The sequence below is a fragment of the Scophthalmus maximus genome, chromosome 14 (genome assembly GCF_022379125.1).
Source record: "Scophthalmus maximus strain ysfricsl-2021 chromosome 14, ASM2237912v1, whole genome shotgun sequence".
In the NCBI taxonomy this organism is placed as follows: Eukaryota; Metazoa; Chordata; class Actinopteri; order Pleuronectiformes; family Scophthalmidae; genus Scophthalmus; species Scophthalmus maximus.
Window position 1 is genome coordinate 16,478,260 of NC_061528.1, and position 21,741 is coordinate 16,500,000.

Consider the following 21,741-nt stretch of genomic DNA (forward strand, 5'->3'; position numbering starts at 1 on the left):
AGTGGGTGGTAGTGCTGAAGAAAAAGAGGGGATTCAATTATAAAAGCAGGAACGGGGGGAGAAGGATGGAGATAGTAGAAATTGAGGACAATGGTGGGGAAAAAGAGAAAGGAGGATAAAGAAAACGATTGAGGGTCAGTGCATGTTTAGAACGAAGGAAAGTAAAGAAGAGGATGATTTGGCGGAGACAAACTGGGGTCCAAATTTTGTGGGGGCTGAAAGGAGACATGAATGGACCAAAACAGTTGCAAGAATGAGGAAAAGGAGAAAGGAAGAGCTAGCAATGGTTTCAGAGGGGAAGAGAGGCTAAGTGGGGTCTTTGGGATAATTCAGTGGATGAAATGGGGAAGGAGGTGGTCGGAGCGAGGACTCGCAGGGAGAATGGGTGGGGAGGGGGAGGTTGTTGAATGTCTGGTGCTGAAAGGGCAAATTAGACGGAGAAAAGGAGATGGGAACAGAGAGAAAAAAATAACGGAGATACTGAGAGTAGAAAATCTGAAGAGTACTAAAAAGAGGAATGAGAAAGATGTGTGTGTGTGTGGGGGGGGTAGTCTGTGTGTGTGTGTGTGTGTGTGTGTGTTTTCTGGACTCAAAGCGTGTGATTCAGCTCGGCTAATAAGGAAAAGCTCTCAAGAGGCACTCGTCTGCTCCATCCCTTCCTCCCCCCCTTGCACTCTTTCCGTCAGTGGACCCTTTCCAGGTCTCTCTTTCCCCCCGTGTTGCGCTCTCTTCCTCTCATTTGTGATTTCCGCCTCTCGTATTTGCACAAGTAGTTCTCCACGCAAAAACAAGTTCAATGCAAAGGACATCCGGCCGCCATTGAGCACGTACGCGGTAAAAAGGACACAGCAAATGCACTCGGGGCTCTCGAGAGGACACACAAACGCCGTGGACACGCGGGAAGTCTCACGCCACAATGGGTGAACGCTAATGACGGAATCAGCTTTGTTCATCCCTCATGTTGTTTTCCCTCAATATAGATGTTTGATTTTCCTTTACTGAATCTTAAACCCCTTTCATACAGCATGTAATGAGTCGCATGTTTCTGGTCACATCACATAACCTTGAGGTCGTCTTATTAGACAAAATTGCATGTTTGCGGATGAAGGTTAAAGTAACCAATTTTCAGAAAGGTAAGGAAACAATATTATACTCAAGTTTGAGTGTTTTGTTTTTTTCTGGTTATTATTATTTGCTTAAGTGAAAGTAATAAAACTTCCCCATTTGAGCGCACATTAGCCAGCAAATATTTGTATTTCCAGAAGAATTTGACAGACAGCCTGGGAGAGAGGAAGTCATGTGAAGTAAAGGTTAGCCTTTTAGTGTTTGGGGAGAGTCTTGGTGAAGCTAGTATTGAGAGTAAAATGGCCCACACTTTAAACGATTCACACAAATGTATTATATATAAATGTCTGTGGAGAAAGCCTCGACATTCTTTGGTTTGTGTGTCGAAGTCTCTGACAGTTTGTCAGTGGATAGAAGTGTTTTGGTTTTTTTTCCTATGCAACTACAGACCTCCTCTTTGATTTTCTGTTTAGAACTATAAATGAACCAGTCAACGGTTCAGATATCTTTGTTTATCCTCCCCTTATTGTCTTTGACGTCCAAAGAGAGAAACTCCCCCAAAACCTTTTTAAAGACAATGACGAACAGCCAGATCTTGATAGCATAGTACAGAGAGAAGAAATTAGCATGAACAAGCAAGGTGGTGGTCTTCCATTCACAGGATCATAATCCATGGTTTATAGTTTATTCAGATAGACGCACCATAGCGTATACTACTCCCAAAGTTCACCGTGTGTCAATCCTAAGAATACACGTGCGGCATGTGTCTCTGATGGCGCTGCTCCTAAGTATAAACCCACCTTCACAGAGACGCCATCTACAGCGTGTGTGATTGGCAGTGACATTAGACAAGAAGGCCTCCTGCCGCACACACACACGGCTCTTGAAGTCAAAGGTCAAAGCTGAGCCAGACAACCTGCTTCCGAGAGATCATACCAGCCAGTTCACCACCTGTAGGGCTCCCTCTGTCTCTGTCTGTCACACACACACACACACACACACACACTTTTGCGTACACAATAGCTTGTCTAAATACTGTTATGCCACACAATTCTCTGTCTGTACAATATGAACACACGAGCACACACACACACACACTGATTGTGACTGTCATGGCGACAGGACGCCAGCCTCCTTTGCCTCGGCGAGATTCTCATTTAGACAGCTAGTCTGATTAATGTCATGGCAGTCGATAGAGCGCTAATGACTCCCCGCGCTTGGACGGCGCCGCCGAAAGAGCAGTGTCATATCCTGTCAGCCGCATTCTCAAAACACGTGTCACTTCCTTTTAGCCTGTAGAAGAGACGAGGGCATCGGAGCACCCTGGCGACACGTTCTTGTGCCCACGCCACATACACAACTGCAGCTTATCGCTGAGTGTTTCTTTCCCTCACCCTCGCCCCCCCCCCCCCCCCCCCCCCCTCTGTTGCCCCTTTCTTTCGCGTCCTCCCCGTCCCCCCCCCTCTGACCCACCTGCCGGAATCGGCGCTCTTTTGTTGTCAAACTTCATTAGTGGAGACGGCGGCTAATTAGAGCCAAGCAGAAGCTCGGGAGATTAGGAGGAGGAAGATGATGAAGGGCGAGACGACGGAGGGGAGGGGGGTGGAGGAGAGGAGGCAGGGCAGACGAGATGGAGATGAGGCAGATGATGAAGAGATAAAGACGGAGTGGGCAGGAAGGAGAGACGGATGGCGTGAAGGTAGTGACAGCGGAGATGATTACCTGCGCAAACTGCGGAGCGTAGAGGCCGAGGCGAGAGAGCGAGAAAAGCTTGAATGGGAGGCGTGAGAAATGGAAAAGGGTGAGAGTGACGGAAATGTGAATATGTACTCCCCCTAAATGACTCAGAAGACGCAGAAGGAAATGTGCAAAGGGAAAGTGAATGCATCACAGACACGTCCAAATGATAGAACATGCTGTACACAGACATGTAAAGATCATCCTCACCAGATTATGGACAGTAAAAACAGAGATACGAGACACAGGGAGAGAGAGATAAAGTATCGACCCTCGCCCGTTGCCGTGGTCCACTAACGATCCTCTACTCTACAACCAGACACCGGGGAGAACACACACGCAGACCAGCATGCATTTGTGGACGTGTGGAAAGAAAAAGACTACAACTCGCCGTCATCACCATCAGTCAATATTAAGCTTCACTTCCTACGACTTATCGACTGTGGTTTGGAGGCCTGTCATGGCCGAGGGGATGATGCTGTAAGACTGATATTTTTCAGCGCGTCAGTTAATGAGTTCAAGTCGTTAAAATACTAATGAATTCTTTCTCTTTTGTCACAATGTGAAGTCTTATATTGCGGCTGGATCTAATTAAACGATCGCGCGTAATCAAGTTAATTCATGCAATCTGTATCCTTGACTTTAAAAAAGTTTTAAGGTCCTCGCCTTATTACATCTCATCTGAATGGGAAGTCGATGTTCATTTACCCCCGTGCTGAAAAGGGGAGCGAGGCGGTCCTCCGTAACTCTTGACATTTCCCAAAGACCCTCAAAGAACCGTTATTGTTTTCGGCTGCATTGATCAGCGGCAGCAGGAAGCAGAGTCGCAAATTTCCCGCTTTCTTGAAAAAAGGGGGGCGAAGGAGCCATTTGTTTACAGTGTGCACCATCTCTTAAGCCCTCTGAATCAATTGAAGTTTATGTTTTCGAGCTTTATCGATTTCTCCAAATGGCTATCATGACTTTGTGTTTGTGCTAATGAAACGGAATCTGACTTTGCTGCTTAACTTTTCAGAAGGTCAACGGCTCGTCGTCTATCCCTGTATGTGTGCATCCCAGCACTCGTGTGTGTGTGTGTGTGTGTGTGTGTGTGTGTGTGTGTGTGTGTGTGTGTGTGTGTGTGTGTGTGTGTGTGTGTGTGTGTGTGTGTGTGTGTGTGTGTGTGTGTGTGTGTGTGTGTGTGTGTGTGTGTGTGTGTGTGTGTGTGTGCGCGCGCGTGTGTACACTGCAGTTCTCCTTTGGCCACTTTCATTTCAGATTTATGAAACCTTTTTAGGTCAAAGTCATCTGTCAGAGAACACTAAAAACATTTGCGTGACCTTTACTTTCCCTCCGTCTGTCTCGTCTTTTATACCAAATCTATCTTTTCATCTGTCACTGTCTTTCTTTGTCCATGTCCCTAATTCATTTTTTTCTGATGGGAGGGAAAATGCTGGTGCAACTGACAAATTGCTGTGGGTCCCCCTTTGGATACCAGGACTGGTGTTGCTAATGGATCTGCCCCATCACTGCATGGATTTTAATTATTAATGACCTTATCAAGCCAAGCCCTAATGTCCACCAAGCTGATAATGCCTTCCCAAGGTATTTACACTTAACGCAAGCATTAAATGAATAAAACATCTTTCAGTTTATTCTCATGCATAGTGTATTTTTCTTGAATGGATTGTCTTAATACAGGATTTGACAGAATCCCATTATGTCATTAAAAGTTAATGTTAAATATACATGACCTATGAACACATGTTACACTAGAGTCTTGCCATTAAACGGCAAGATCCCAAAACAGGTTGGAAGCAAACCAGAAAACACGTTACACACGGATGTAACTTTAAAAAAAGGGGGAAAAAGGAAGAACCAGTCTTGTTAATATTTATGGGCTTTAATGACAAGGACGTATTACTATACTGTGGACATTGATATATTTAAGGGAGAATCTCACCATGATATTAATGGAACAGAAGTCTTAATTATTAATAGCAGCATTATTAACAGCTATGCCAAGTTTCCGAGTCTGATTTTAAACATTTATAGAATTATTATTGGTGTGACAGAGCAAGAGCAGGAGATTGATCTCCATCTGCGCGTGTGTGCGTGCGTGTGTGTGCGTGCGTGTGTGTGTGCGCAGATTCACATTTTAAAAAGGGAAGGACTGAAGCAAACCTCCACTATTATTTTGAAATATATGACTCATTTTTTTCAGTGTATGACACTCCTATGAGGTCATTACTGCCGTAAAAGTATTGGTACATCGTAGGTACACAGTGACTCTGTATCTCACGTTAGCACAGGACAATGCAATGCTATCTGGCTGCTAACCGCATGAACCTTGTTTTGTTTAAGGGCCACACAAAAAAGTGAAGTCATATAATTCAACTTTTATGGCTTACTTGTTCCTCCAAAGCTAATCAATAACTTTCTCAGTTCCTCAGCATGTGGTAATGGAAATGTTTGCATATAAACTCTGTGTGTGCATGTGTGTGTGCATGCGCGCCTGTGTGTGCATGTGTGCTTGTGTGTGTATTTCAATGTTTATCATATTTATTTCTTTTTGCACCCACCCTCTTCCTTTTATGTGGGGTTGTAAATCATATAAAGTAACCGTGTGTGTGTGTGTGTGTGTGTGTGTGTGTGTGTGTGTGTGTGTGTGTGTGTGTGCGCGCGTGTGTGCGTGCGTGCGTGCGTGCGTATGTGCGCATAAAATATGTACATTTTACCACCCTGTTCTCCCAGGCCCTCTGTCACTGAAACAGAACAGAGGGTGAGGTCATGCACATGTGTGTGTGTGTGAATGAGGTGTGCATGGTGTGTGTGTTTGTGTACGAGTGTGCGTGCTTGCAAGTCGAGCATATTTTCATGAGTTGTGTATCATCTGGGCCTCCTTATGACACAAATCATTTGTGCATTAATATCAGTTAGAAGAACATGCACCGACGAGTACAACATGATAGAATAGCATTTACTATTCAAATTCACCACAAACCAATGTAAGGGATGTTCAGATATTAGCCCATAAGTAGAAGTGTATGCACCAAATGTACTGTATGTATGCAGAGCATACCAGTTGATTTCTGTGTATTTTGCCAGTTTGCCCCAGGTGCATATCTCTGACTCTGACATCCTGGGCACCACAGTCCTTGTGATGCTGAATAAGATAGTAAAAACAATAAATATTATACTTTTTATTCAAAAAAAGGTTATTTTAAAAAGTTGTTTTGGATTAACTCTCTTGATAAAATGAGTAAAAACACCTAGTCTTATCAATAAAACTAATGAACAGTTTTGTTTTTCCCATTAATTACTTAGACCGTGGCTGCCCGCCATAATGTCCCAACATATTTTTAAACAGCTCATAATAACATATCCAGTACGATCTCTAACTTTATGTTTTGCGCCTTTTCTTCATTGTAGAACTGTGTGCAGTGCTCTTTGCATCTCTCTCATCCTCTCTCTTGCTCTCTCTCCATTGGCAATCGTGCCCCGCCTCCGCCAAGAGATGTCACTAAACCCTACACACTGAAACTTTAGACTGAATAAGTGATGGGAAAAATCAAGACGAGAAAACGTCTCCTTCGTGCTCGGGAGGTGCAGTTCAATGTGCTCCAAATCTACTATTTGCACAGTAGAAGCTGTTTGTTACTGCTGACACAGCTCTCTGTCACTCTGCAGCTAGAATATAGAGCAGGAACACACACACACACACACACACACTGACATTAGATTGCGTTTCATCACAATGCAGTCCTCGATACATTATAGGCCATAGGCTTTTCTCAATCCAGTATGCGACTCCACTTTCTCCATTTTAAATGGGAAAGGGAGAATGAGTACAGTGCTTGGATTTAAAGCTGTTTAAACAGGATCTCCAGTTTCACAGAAACAAATCGACCAATACTCATGTCATATTATGCGTGATGTGCTTGGTATTGGTAATGCAACACATTTGCGTGACCTCTCAGAAGGCTTCGTTTACAGAATGGCCAGGGGAAAAAGGCAGAGAGCGGGTTGCTATTCTTCAGACGTTTCATAAATCCTGATGGCACATCAATGTGTTTTTCCTCCTTCCACCAACTTGGTTCATGAAATATCACACTGCAGTTCCAATGGTGTATATGGGAACATATGTGTGTGTGATATGGCTTTCCATATTTCTGTTATGTGTGGGTGAGTGAATGTGTGTGTATGTTTGTGTGTGCATGACTCACAAGGGTGCCCAGGGTTCAGTGTGGTTGATGTGCTGCTTATTTCCTCTGTTGACAGAGAGAAAGAATATTCATAGAATGATTGATGCTTTTGTTTTCTTGCCTTTTGCAAGAGAAAAAGAAAAAACATGGTGAAACCGATATAGATGTAGGCTGTCAGAACTGTTAAGAGACAGATTTTGATGTGTGTGTGTGTGTGTGTGTGTGTGTGTGTGTGTGTGTGTGTGTGTGTGTGTGTGTGTGTGTGTGTGCGTGTGTGTGTGCGTGTGTGTGTGCGCGCTTGCTTGCATGCATGCATACATGCATGCACGCAAGCGTGTATGTATATGGGTGGGCCTGTCTAATCTTAATTTCTTAAATTAGCCCAATGACTGTTTTTCTAAACAGTTTAAGAGTTTGTTTCTCAAAACTTTAATGTCTGCTTTTGTATTTCTGTGTGTATTTGTGCACTTGGTTGTGTGCACCTACTTACCCCCGCCTGTATGTGTGTAGCAGTGTGGACAGGATCCAGCAGCTCAGAAGAGAGTACCAGCAGGCAAGGAGAGAAGGAATGGTTCCACCTTATGAAGAGCTGGACCCGCGACGCAGAGGGCACGAAAGCGACGCACACAGGGTGAGGAGCTAAAACGCACACATACACACATTTAGGTATGGACTTACAAATAAACGCCAGTGTAAAAAGTCCACTGAAATGTAGATCAGGTGAATATCCTCATGTTCTCTTAATCTGAACCACCGTCTCTCGCCCTACATTTATTGAACTCCTCATATGTCCGTCCATCATTAGTTTTTTGTTTTTTTTATATGAGCTATTGTGTGCTTGTGTGCACATACCAGTGATCTACATACCAGTACATTGTCTATGTGCAGAATCTTTGTGTGATGTCTTACTCCCTATCAGCTATCGGAGAGATCACGGTTTTATTGCGTCATCAAGTGATCAAGGCCCTTCAGCTGTCAGTTACTAGTTGTTCTTTGACTTGAATGGCTCCTGTAGGCGATGGGCTGACGGGACTGATACGATCCACTTACCACTTGGGGATGAGGCACAGTGGAGATGAGGAGAGGTTTTTCTTGCTTGACATCCTGCAGGCACTTTTTTTTTCCAAATCACACTATCATAATCACGTCCTCACGGATTTAATTCTGAGCTAGGCTGCCTGAGTCATGCTGTAAAACAGCTCCACGCACGTCAACACATCTTTGATGCAGCGATAGCAGTAAATTATCAATGTGCTACCTCCCACACTGGTACCAGGTGTCACCCCGTCAGGACTGTTTGCAGCTATTGCTAACCGAGTGTGAGTATGGCTATTATAAACACGTTGTTAGGTATCACATTTTTGATGTGGAGATGTGGACTCATAACTCACAACTCATGAATTTAGTGACTCGACTTGACTAAATGAAAAACGGACTTGCAATTTGATATATATTTTTAACTTGGAGTTGACCCTTTTGACTTTTAAATACTTCATAATATACACCAAGATTAAAACTTAAGACACTTGGAAACTGTACCATGAGTCAACTAATTCCCTGAATCAATTAACATTAACACCACGTTAACACACCTTTCCCCTGAAAATCAAAACGTAACTCCACACAATATCCACATACACAGCCTCAAGTTGATTTGCTTCAGAGAAACCACTAACTTTAGTTAAAAATGATGCAAAAGATAATGTAATTTGTAATAAAAATAACTGTGAGGTGGTCACAAATTGAAGATTGCAAGAACAAAACGTGTTCAAAGTTGCACAAAACAACGGTAAGTCGAGGCTAATATTAACATAGAACGAGTACGGTGAAAGTAGTATCTACTGTACCGAGTTTATGCTGAATTCTCTCTGCTTGCTAAGGATGCTAAAATCTTAATAGATGATAACGGGGCAACAAAGTGGGCAACATTTCTCCCAGTGCTGCCGATGGTCAGTGTGTTTGTGTGAGAGAGAGTGAGAAAGAAAGAGTGAGCGAGTAGCAGTGGGGCAAAGAGCGCTGCACACAGCTGTACAATGAATCAATGACCCAAAACACTTAGTTAGAGATCTTTGATGTTGGGTGAAAAATGTTGATATAATTATGAAACTCTGGTGGGACAAACGTAAAATATAGCAGCTTATATACAAGTGTATGCATTGCCCCTCCGATGCTTTTAGTTTCTATTTCTTTCTGATTTCCTTGTATGTCAATCGTAGTGGCATCTCTCCTTATTGCCCAATGTCTAGTTAGTCTGGAGGAGTTTTTTTAAGGTTTACATAGTTAATAAGAGCAGGTGCAAAGCGAAATATGTTTAATATTTGACAGGCTAGTGGTTTATTCAGACATTTCATGAGTTTGCTGCAATATTTCTTCCACTCTTGGCTTTTTTCAGACTTAATTTCTTTATACAACACTTGTATCGTCACTCAGAATATTAACACGGGTAAAAGAACAATCTGAGACTGAAAGTTGATGTCATGGAACGTCTTGATTATGCATTTGTCATTGTCAGTGAATGTTAAATCTCTATTGGGATACGCAGTGATGCAGGCGACTCCGAGCTTAATCACACTGTTTCAGGGACACAGTACAAGTATCACTGAGCACCGTTTGTCTTTTCAGTACACACACAATGGCTGATCATTTTTTGCCTCACTTCAAATGCTTCACTCGTGTAAAAATCAGTTGAATTTCACCTGGCCTCTTCTTTTCACACTGATATTTAAGCTTCCATTGATATCTGAGGGTAGAGAAAAAAAAGAAAATCAACCAGAACAACCAAATGTAGTACTTCACACTTGAGCTGGAATTAATCTCCTGTGACAAGTGGACAGTTTTTATTGCAGCGCATCACGGTTTAACCACAGCACCGTGATCAACACTTGAGTTCAGCTACGTACCTGGATGCTGTCAAACATCATTATGCTGGAGGTAAGATCTGGAACATTGACTGAACAAAGCAAATGTCTTCAGGCAGGTTGTTCCAGATCCTCGGCCCACTAACAGAAAAGCCTCGGCCTCCGCTGCTGTTTAGCCTTTAAAGAGCTAAAAGGCCTCGACTGAAGGATCTCAGATTCGACAGCTCTGTGATGCAGCCATGCGCCAGGTCAATATACTATTGCACCGTTGTAGTTAATATCCCAGGATATGGTGACATTTTTCAGCATTTCCTGACATCTTTCGGACCAAACAATCCAGAAAACAGCGACTTCGTTAATAATGAAAACAAATTGCAGCCCTAGTCGATAGTTAATATTAGATGTATTTTGGGTTCTAGGTTGCACTGAAGTGGTGTCCAATGTGTTAGAGTTTTATGTAGCAAAATACTGAAACCGACATTGAATGATTCAGAATCTAAAGTTACTCTCGCCCCCCGCTTTAATTCAAATCTAAAATCATTTGGTGTGTGACCAGCTGGAGGCAATCTCCTTTACCATGCGATCGATAGCTGCATGTTGCCTCCAAATGAGAAAACTTTTGCTTTTGCTTATAAAGCAAGAGGGAGTCAGAGAATTAAGTTGGAAGTTGGAAATTAAAAAAAAAAAAAGAAAAAGACAGATCAGTAGCAGTTGCTACAGGGGCTAATAAGCTTCTCTCATTAAGGATGATGCATTAATTAAAGCACAGGCGATTATTTACCTGACTGACTTTCTGTGGGGAGGGCAGAGGGAGAAGTAATGGTTATGGAGGTGAGCCGGCGGCAAACTAATTCAACTTCTATGTTATTGTACGGTTTGTTTCTCCCTAAGTCGTTTTTTACTTATTGTGTAGGATTTGCCGCATGACTATGAAAAAGAAAAAAAGCATTGGGAACATAAGTGTGGAGAGATAAAGGAAGGCAGAAAAGGGAGAGAGTGAGTTCCACATGCAATGTTGCCACAGTATAGTGTGTGTGTGTGTGTGTGTGTGTGTGTGTGTGTGTGTGTGTGTGTGTGTGTGTGTGTGTGTGTGTGTGTGTGTGTGTGTGTGTGTGTGTGTGTGTGTGTGTGTGTGTGTGTGTGTGTATGTGTGTGTTTTCCCCCTTTGGCTCCATTACCATCTCATTGATTCATGGTTATGGGTTCGCTGTCTCCGCAAGCAAAATTATGTTATGTTATGCCTTCAAACAATTATCAAGCATCAAAAAGCCACAACACAAGTTTGTTTCCAAGTGAGTGTATTGTGTGCTCATGGGCGGGTGTGTGTATTTTGGAGGACAACAACAGACTTTCTCCCGAAGGAGAGGGGAACTAAATCAACAGGGTGCCGTTGTTGACACACACACACACACACACACACACACACACACACACACACACACACACACACACACACACAGTCCAAAACAGAGGGTATGGAAGCCAATTGTTATGGTGGGCGGTGTGACACAGCCTTTATTATAGGATTTAATTATAATGAGAAGCTTCTATTGAGGGTTTTTTTCCCCCTGTACTTTAATATGTGTGTTCATTTACAGTTAGTCACTTAATTATCAATGCCATTTAATCGTGTGATGCAAAATAAAATAGCCTCAGATTTAGAACACATGCTGCACTACAATGCTGCCACCTACTTAGAGTGCTGTTTTGTTTCACTTCGCCTTTAAACTCTGTTCATCCTGTGAAGGGTTTTTCTGGATTATTGCGCCAGTTTTCTTCATCTTTGGGTTAAAAATGTGCGTTCCTGTCTAACTGGGTAGTTGCTAAAATCTCTTGAAAAGTTGGAGACTAAATGCTTTGATCAAGAACATTTTAATGGTCCTTTTCCTTTGTTTCGTTGTAACTGTGTTCTAGCTTTAGAAACAGGGTTGAAAAGAGCTCTGCCCATGCGACTCGTAGCCAGAGGTGGCTGACAGCATTAGATACTGATTCAGACTACCTATCCATTCTCCATTCTTTCTTTTTTTTCCCATTTTCATAGTGCATCACATAATAGCTACCAACATTGTGGGGGGTCATCTGATTAAGAATTCCACTGCTTTGTCTTTGTCTTCCTATCTGTGTTTCTGTTATTAAACAGAAATACTTCATTAAACATTTCCCCCCATGCTTACAGCATGAAAACTGAAGCTTAGTGTTAGTGGTGTCAGCAGACCATGAAGCCACCGTCTGTTCTTGTATGTGAGCCCAACCATGAGAAATACCCCACCCTAAGTGAATTTTGTTGTCGTTGCCGGGGAAATGGCGGAAAGCTGAAATACTGTCGGACATTGTTTTTCAGAACCCATTTGCAAAAGATGCAACCTGTAGGAGCATCACGGTGTTCGGCGAACCAGATCTTCTTTCGTAACAATAGTTAACGCAGTTACGTTTGTGGAGTGGCCACGATTAGGCACAAAAATTAGTTTAGGCTTTGGGTCAAAGAAACTACTTCCTGAAGGTTAAGGGATCTTCAGCGTTAACTAATAATAACTGAATAATGAACGCGTGCTTAGGGTTGTGGGATGATCATTCATGAGAGGAACAATGTGGACGATTATGTTCACACAGGAAGCAAGTAGTGGTCTCCTGTGTGGCAGTCCTGTCTTTTGTCGACCAACCCTCCATATGTACATGGAAGGAGGCCTCTGCTTTAACGTTATTCTTACCTGTGAGATCGTCAGGAGTAATTGTCAGTGCACACTTCAGCCCTCTTACTTGTGGAGTGAAAAAGTAAGTTTTCCTCTTTGAATAGTGGGGTCATTCGGTTTTGATGGTGGTCCATGGCAACAGTCTGCTGACAAATAAGGCGCATTAGTGGGTCTTTGATCGAGGTGAACAAGATGTCCTGTTCCCAGTTGCTTCTGGAGGTTTGCCTCCTATGATAAATCAAGGCTAATTGTGGCTTTGTGTATTGCTATGACGACCCGTGGCATCACCAGGACTGTAAATGTGATAAAGCCATCAGGGGATCGTTGTCCTCTAACACTTCCACGTTGACTTGATCAACAGGAAATAACAGTCATAGTGCTAACAAACACATCGGCTGTTGTCAGACATGAACTCTGAAAAAATGTCCGGAAAGTTGGGTCTGATCTAATCTGTACTTCTCTGGACTATGGCTGGACTACAGGGAGAAACCCCACATAGAGAGGTTCTAGCCATAAGGCTGATCACAAGTCTCAGCTGTTGGATGTTTAAAAAATAAAACAACACTGTCTGAATTGTTTCCCCATCCAATACTGATACTGTATGGATGGCTGTATGGATGAGTGTGTGTGTGTGTGTGTGTGTGTCATTGTATCCAGCCAGCTGTTCCCTGCATTCTTTTATTTATTAGTTTTTTTTGTGTAGTCAGAATGTCGTCTCCTTCTAGCGAGGCTTTGAATTCGGAGTAAACGGAATCCAACTAGAGAATCAGAAGGTTTTCATTTCCTAACTTGATTTCTCGCTCACATAAAGACTTGCACACATTCACACACACGCGGTCTTTGTGAAGGAATAGGTTTTGAGCGTAGCAATAAGTCAAGTCATGTAACATGGTTTATATCCTCCTAAAAAACCAAAGCAACCACTTTTAACTTTATCAGTGAATTTGTTTTGATCAGGTAAACTTGGAATAAGCTTATCATAGTCTTTCACCCATAACAATTCAGTGCTGATGTACCAACTCACCCAAAAATAAGAGTTCTCGCTCTGTCAGGTATGTTGTCAACTTTTCAGAATAACTTGCCTGACAGAATAACTGTCACCTTTTTTCTATGCTTTTGTATAAAGCATAGACATGTACTTCAGATAACGTATGGCACTAGCTAAATTAGATTTTCTAACATTTCACAAAATGTACTTTGTTATTCTTATTCACACAGATGTTATCATTGGCGTAATGTTTCATTCACCCTCCCGTGTCCTAAGGGAAGCACCTAGAAAACAATCTCCCTGCAGTCGTGGTTCTAGAGGCACTGTGGCAGCCCCCTTTTCTGTGCTTCCCTGTGTAGATAATCATGTGCAGGCAATATATGAAAGTGGATGACGCTATTGAACATGATCCTTTGCTAAAAATCAGAAATGGCTAAATGCCCCTGGACATACTGTACAGTAACACTGGCAGAAATTGTGCCAACTTCAAATGTCGGTCATGCACAGTATCAGGATCTTGTATCATATCCTGTTGATCAAGACTGAATTCCCTTTCCTGTCATAGCTATGTCTGATTCGTTTTGCACTGTCTGTGTGTGTGTGTGTGTGTGTGTGTGTGTGTGTGTGTGTGTGTGTGTGTGTGTGTGTGTGTGTGTGTGTGTGTGTGTGTGTGTGTGTGTGTGTGTGTGTGTGTGTGTGTGTGTGTGTGTGTGTGTGTGTGTGTGTGTGTGTGTGTGTGTGTTTTTTTTTTCTGGAACTTCTTTTTGTCTTTGGTTCAAGGTCTCCGTCCCCTGAACCGGGTCCAATATTCTCTCTAACCTTGTCGGCGTTGCCATCCAGAGACAGGCACACCATTGTGTGACTCACAATAGAATTTGGGAAAAATCCCAGCGCACTATTCCCACAACCGTTCTTATTTTTATCTTCCTTTTTTTTTCATTTTCTTTTTAAACTGCCCACTGTGAAATGTTGTCTCTGTTTCTGTCATCCTTTGTCTGGCAAATTCAAAATGTATAGTGCACAGTACAATGTGAATTTACATAAAATACTATTTTCCCTGACAACTGAATTGGTCAGTTCACTGAAAATGAGTCTTATTTTCTATTTAAAAAGTAGGTGAGATTTGTTTGTCATCCCTGTTCATTGTAAAGATTCCCCGTGTGTGCTCCCTGTTTTAGGGGTAAACATTATTTACACAGCTTCCTTTTTAGTGGTCTCGACACCACCTTTCATAACCACCACCACAGACGAACTTCAAAAAGGTCAGAAACGATGTAACCCTGACGGAGACTATTTGACTTGGACAAAGACAGAAAGCCTTTTCACCATCAGAGCACAGTTTACAGCCACTATCTGTATGTATGTGGGCACGTTAGTCATGGGTTTGACCCGCTGAGACCCATGACTAACAATGAACTGTTCCCCCCCCCCCCCCCCCCCCCCATCCTGTTCAAAGCAGAATGAAACAGTGGCAATGCAGAGCATACCTCTCTATTTGGAGTACAGGGTGAAGTGAGGTTAGGTCTCTGCTTCTGCAGGCGATAGTCACGCTTCTGGTTTTGTGTACTTTATGTTTTATCAGGTTTTGCTTTAGAGTTTGAACTGAAGAACTATTCTGTTACAATGTCTTTTGTTGGAGATGCTATTAAAAGGTAGTAATGTAGTGTGGCCATCGCATGGTGTATTTTAACTTTTTTTTCTGTAGGAATTCATGCACATATTTGGTACACTCACTACAGTGTGAGAATAAGAACAGAGACATGATGTTCAACTTTACTTTTACTTTCTCACACTTTATGGTGGCGCAAACCACTGATTCCATGTCCGGTTTCCGGCAGCGCTGAAAATTCATCGCGAATGCGGCGTATTTTGAACCGTTTGGTGCGACCGACGTAGAAAACATGGCTACTCACACGGAGGTCGGGTCCTCCTCATGTAACTATACTTAACTCATTCAAAGTTGACCAAAAAACATTGTTTCCGTGTTGCAGTTGATTGTACATATATGAACATATAGTTATGGGCAGTATGTTCAATTTATGTGTTGTTCTAAATATTACACACTGTAGTTTTCATGAAAAGATACGTCTAATAGTTAATTACTGATTCTCTGTTCTATATTTGGTGATCAATAGGATAGGATGAGCTGCCTTTCCTATATACAGTGTCAGTCCTTTAATTCTATAGCAATGCATCAGGATAATGGTCCTCTCAGATAAGGCAACCAAACAGTGATTTTGCTCTTCAATGGCCATGTGGCATCATTCCAACTTGGCATGCTCTCCCTTGGTCAAGACTAAACTGAGTGCAAAATATCCCAAATACAGGCATGGATTTCGAATTTGCAGCAGTGCAGAGTAGCAAGGAACAGCACATGCTCAATGTCTGATGATGTGTTAGGATTGTAAACTTCATTGTGTTGTTCATTATAAGGGATTGAAGTTAATTTACGTGACATTGTGTCTTACAGATAACAGATCATTGATTCTTGCACTTTTGATTAGAGCTGAACATTTGCAGTTTTACCACATGGCATTTGTTCAATATCAAAATTAAAAATGAAGCCAACACAAAAGGAAATGTGGTCGCACTGGTGGTCGTTGGTGGTCCACATAAATCAACCTTTACAGGTAATAAATCCAATAAGAGCTTCTACCTGAATTAACCATGTTCTATCAGAATAATGCTATAAATGTTTATTTTTTCCATTCAATGTGGCCATACTCGGCAGACCTTTATGTCTGTCATTTTACGGCCGTGCTGGGGCAGACAAAACCTCTTCTTCCCGCACTCAAACACGCACACACACACACACACACACATGTAACCCTCTCCTCGGTGACCTCGGAGCTGTTCATGTGATTTCAGCCATTATAAAACAGAAACAGGCGCACTACCTTGGGTGTTTTATAGGTGGACACGAATGGGGATCGAACCCCAACCTATTAGCAGAAAGGGACTGCAGTAAACCTTGTGGCTGAGTGCGTCTCTTTGTCATAACAGACAGGGTTAAGAGAGTTGTTTGTGCTCTGCATAAAAAAGGAAAAAAACTGTTTTTCAACTCTCCCTCTCTATTTTTAATCCAGTTGTCCATTGCATTCACTCAGGTTCATGTTCTTTCGCCATTATGTCTCTGTCTGCTCCAATAATTGGTACCTCATTATTTCTCCATTAAATATGACATTGGGGAATGAAGTGCTGTTGTAGGTTTGGTTGAGATGGTTCCACCCATGTACGTCAGTGCCCTTCCGTGCCGAGTTCAAGCTCTTGGACAGAGAGATGTGTATGTGAAAACAGCATGTATAGGCAGTGTATATAGTCAGAACTACTGCAATGACAGAAGCAGGATTTGAGAAATAAAGAGAGGGAAGACGGGAAAAATAGCCGGAGGAGTTTTGTTCTTCAGTATGCCGCCTGCACGGAGAAAAGACCACATTTCTCTGGCGTCCATTATTAAGCCAGCCAGCTCTGGGTGACCATAAATCCACTGGAATATCCAGAACCACATCACCCAATCCCCAAAGTATTCCAAAGGGGTTGTCACCATAGACACACACACACAAACACACACACACAGAAAAAAATACGCATATACTCAGATAACGTGTAAAAAAAAAAAAAAAGACACATTGACACATACAGTCAGTATGACAACATTTGCAGTAGACACTTGGGACACACACATCCACAAGCGTTTTTGCACAATTAACACGCGCGCGTGCACACACACTACCAAATGATTTCGCTAAACCTTATCCTCGCTCATGGACAAACGTATTTTTGTGCAGTTCCAAATACTTTCCCTCTCTATCCGGAACTATGTGTAATAAACATATATTTAACTGCAGCTCAGTTATACAAGAGAGGCTTTTCAGGCTGCAAGTACTTTCCCTGTGCTAAGCATTTTTTTTTCTTCTTTTTTTGCAGAAAAGGGCTCTTTATTTACTTGGCTGACAGATTCGACTAAGACTTGAATCGCATTACATCTTTACCCATTTTACCCGATTGCACAAATTGGATGAGGTTTTAGTGCTGGGATGTTCTGGGGACTTCCTAAATAAATGAATCATCTGACGAATCAGCATTATTCCAGAAACGGCAGGGACCTGCGCTGCCTTGTTGGCTTCACGGAACACGAGGATGAGTAAATCTGTTAAGGAAAAGGAACGCTTATAAAGAATACATGTCACAATGTTTCTGAGCAGCGATCTGACTGACGAAGACGCCGTCGCTCTGAGAAACATATATTATGATCACACACAAATAACATACTTTGCAGTCACACAGTGGAGTTCCCTGTGTGATCATAGGATTGATATGCCGTTGCTCACCCCGACCTTATAAGGACAAGTAGAGCACTGGGACGGTACGAATGTGCTGAATCTAATGGAACAGAAAGGAAACTGGGCTCACACTGACGGGTCGGAGACGAGCAGGGATCAAGACAGCGGGAATAAACGGGGAGGGAGAGAAGGCGAATGCAAAGCAATTACTGAGCCGATAGTCTACATCTAACAGGCCTTTCTTTTTCAAATGCGGAAGCAATTTAATGTATATTTTCTAAACAATTTAAATTCACATGAAACTATGTAGCATGTAAAGTCAGAGAACTCATTCACTGTGAAAACCCCTCCCCTGTATGTATGTATGTGTGTGTGTGTGTGTGTGTGTGTGTGTGTGTGTGGGTGTGGGTGTTGATGTTGATGTATTTCAGTACTCCCGGCAGCAGGTCAGGGGGTTATAATCCCCAAGTCAGACAAGATGGGATCAGTGCCGACTCAGTGGACCCAGACACATAGCTGTGTCTGCTGCGACTGACATAGACATAGACACACACACACACACACGCACACACACGCACACACACACACAGAGTACAGATATGACATACAGCCTTTCGCCGTCTCAGTCAATAATGAATATACTCTCATGCTCAGATATTTATTGTTCCTCTGTCGTCCCTATGTTCACTTTCTGTCTCTCTCAAATCCCCGTGGACCACTGTGCTATTGCACTAATTTCACACACGCACGTCCGCGCACACGCACGCGCACATACGTAGTCATGATGTAATCTTTAGCAAGGTCCGGTGGTTATGACTGACTGGAGCACTTAACGACTGACTCCTTGTCTGAGATTTGGAGTCATTAACAGCTAAATCATTTACACTGACTGACTGAGTAATTAAGAGAGTGTGTGTGTGTGTGTGTGTGTGTGTGTGTGTGTGTGTGTGTGTGTGTGTGTGTGTGTGTGTGTGAGAGAGAGAGGAGTTTAACAGTTTGACTGGATAAAGACAATTTGAAAGTCACTGCTGAACAGTCTGCCAAATGTATAACCATTTAGAGTCAGACTGGTATAAGCCAAGTCTCACAGGCTCCATTTGATTTGGCTGGAGAACAGTAGAAGGAAACAAGATGTTGATAGAGATCCCGTACACACAGAGACACACACACACACATACACATATCGAGAAAGTAAAAAGGCCTTAAACAACACACCACTGACCAAAGCCCAATTCACACTGGCCAAAAAACCTGTTTAAACCCGCTAACACCCGGCACTTTCTGCAGTTTGAAAACGTTTAGTCGGCATTCACCCAGGGGTCAAATGACTCTGCTCCACCTCCTATCGGCAGTGGTGTGAATGTCACGCCCGGGTGAACGCGCTAATTTGCGCGATGACGGAGGCAACGAAGGCCCGTCCCCTCCGTCGGTAACTGCGCTGAGGTTGTATACTTTGAAAGAGTGACAAAAGTACAAGATATAAGGTAACGTTGACCACCGTCTTGCTGGCTGGTTTCTGTTGTTGACTAGACTGCTCTTCTCGTTTGTTTTATGGCGCGCACCGCTCTTTACCGCCACCTATGACCGCCAGCTATCACTACACTGTTTCTTATGTTCACCACAGCTTGGTCTGCTTGCAGTGTGAAAGTGGCCAATTGCCGATATTAAGCGGGGCGACACGCGTTTAAAAAACCCGGGTCTACGCGGCCATTTTGGCGTGAGAGTGGCACACCAGTAAGCCCACCTTTGTCACCTGCGTGCAACAGTAAGACTCACCACGTCAGACCTCCATTGGACACAACTGTCTACATGTTGCTCTTTTCTCACTAAAGTATTGAAAATCCAACCATAGACAAGATGTTCTTTTTTAAACAAGGGGACGTGGGATAAATTCAATTCCTGACACACGAGAGGCTGAAACCCCAAAAAGTATACGTTTAAAGGGGCAGTAAGCGATTTTGGAGAAAGATTGTTTGTTGTCGATTTTTTTTTTTTTGGGACTGCTCTGGCCGCGGCTCGAACCTGCAGCCTCTGGCATAGGAGACAGACTACGAGCTGGCCACAAGGCCACAAGGCCAAAACCCCCTGAGTCGTATTGTCTGTCGCTAGGATGTCTTTTAATGGGTCGACAAAGTTTCTTTTTTTCTTATTTTCAATTTACCGAGGCAGGACTGCGTGGAAGAACCAGACTATATAACCGACAGTTAGCGGACCGTGAGGAAATATTCGCTGAATTTTACAAAAAAAAAAAGGGTATTGGATTAAAATCGCTCACTGACACTTTAAATGGTCGTCAAAATAATTGCCAATTACTTTTCCATCAATCAGCTAATCAACTAAAATGGCACTCAGTAGAGTGCATACCTCCGCCAAGGCCCAGCAATCCCTTTAATTCAATCAAGCCGCACCGAATTGTACGTACTCATCAGTCCCCTATATTTGCCTGTTTCTTTTTTTTCTTCGTCAAAATCCATGCATTATTCCCCTGGGAAACGGTTAAACGTACTAGATATTAAAAAGAAAAAGATGAGATGGGATTTAACTTGAGGAAATTAACAGACAGTTTGGAGAGACTGAGTGGGGGTGAAATGATGAGAAGGAACAGAATACAGGAGTAAAGTCAACAAATAATGGAGCCGTCGAAGGTCAAAGATGGACAGAGATGTTAAAACAACATAATTGTATTTTTTAATTATAAGTATCAGTTTGGTAGAGATTACAGCGGCGGTTGTACAACTGTCCTCTCTCTCTCTTCTCTCCTACTGTCTCTCCTCTCACCCTCTTTCTGCCCACCTCTCCTCTCTTCCTCCTCTCTCTCCTCACCCCAACCGGTCGAGACAGATGACCGCCCACAACTGAGTCTGGTTCTGTCAGAGATTTCTTCCTGTTAAAAGGGAGTTTTTTCTCTCCACCGTCGCCAAGTGCTTTGCTCATTGTGGGATTTGTTGGGTTTTCCCTGTAATATTGTCATATTGACCTCACTATGTAAAGTGCCTTGAGACAATGTATGTTGTGATATGGCGCTATACAAATAAAATTGAATTGAATTGAATTGAATTAAAAGGAGTTATAAAGAATGGGGCAATGAGGTAGATAAGATCGAGAAGGAAATATGGATGGGGGCTGGAGGAGTTGGAATGGAAAGCATGAGGGAGGCGGATGGATGGATGGAGGGAGGGAGAGGGGGAAAGACTGAAAAGGGGGAGAGTTATGCGTTGGGTCATTATGGAGGAATGTTAATATGATTAGTGAATGACTCTGACCTCGCTGTCTGGGACTGGTGCCTGGCTGGTCTGATGACCGCTGAACGTCTGTAACACACGCACACACACACACACACACGCACAATAGAATAGAATACAAGGTTGAAAACATACATCAGACACATATCCCAGAACAAACACACAAACAGTGAATGTAAGAATGAACACAACACAAATTAACATTAACTCCTGAATTGTTTTTCGACGTATTTTCTCTTAAACACACACGCACACACAAATTCACACACACACACACACACACACACACACACACACACTTGCACACACACACACGCACAGACTCCCACACTAACATGGTTGATTTGTGTCTCCTTCCTGCCGGCAGGGCAGGACGAGTCAACATGTCATGACGTATTATCTGTTTTTGACATGCATGACTCTCTACAGTCCTGCCCTCATGAAGTTTGGGTTCAGATGCAAAACGGTTCATTCATCTGTGGCTGCCCGGTCGCGACATGACTACCTCCGCAAATTTGTTTGTGCCCGAGTCCCAGGGTCAGAGACGCAAATCATCTCGTAGGGTCCTGACACGAAAAGCAGAAGGAGCCTTAATCCCATGATTTAACTCTCTGTGTATGAGCCAGTAACCTCACCAAACTTCACTGTGGTTCTGTCGCCGTGGAAACCACCACAAGGAGAAGTGTTTGCTTTT

The 21,741-nt window shown here is 42.9% G+C and overlaps 1 protein-coding gene across 6 annotated transcripts in view; it reads left to right on the top strand.

The window, feature by feature from the left end:
* The window catches only part of pard3bb (par-3 family cell polarity regulator beta b), a 193,873-nt gene that overhangs the window by 133,526 nt on the left and 38,606 nt on the right, over positions 1–21,741 (top strand). For 5 of the 6 annotated variants that reach the window (XM_035651326.2, XM_035651329.2, XM_035651330.2 and 2 more), the window contains one exon: positions 7,497–7,617. In XM_035651326.2, coding sequence (XP_035507219.2) covers positions 7,497–7,617 — 121 coding nt within the window. The remainder of the gene's footprint in view (positions 1–7,496; positions 7,618–21,741) is intronic. The other variant, XM_035651328.2, reaches the window with a different exon arrangement.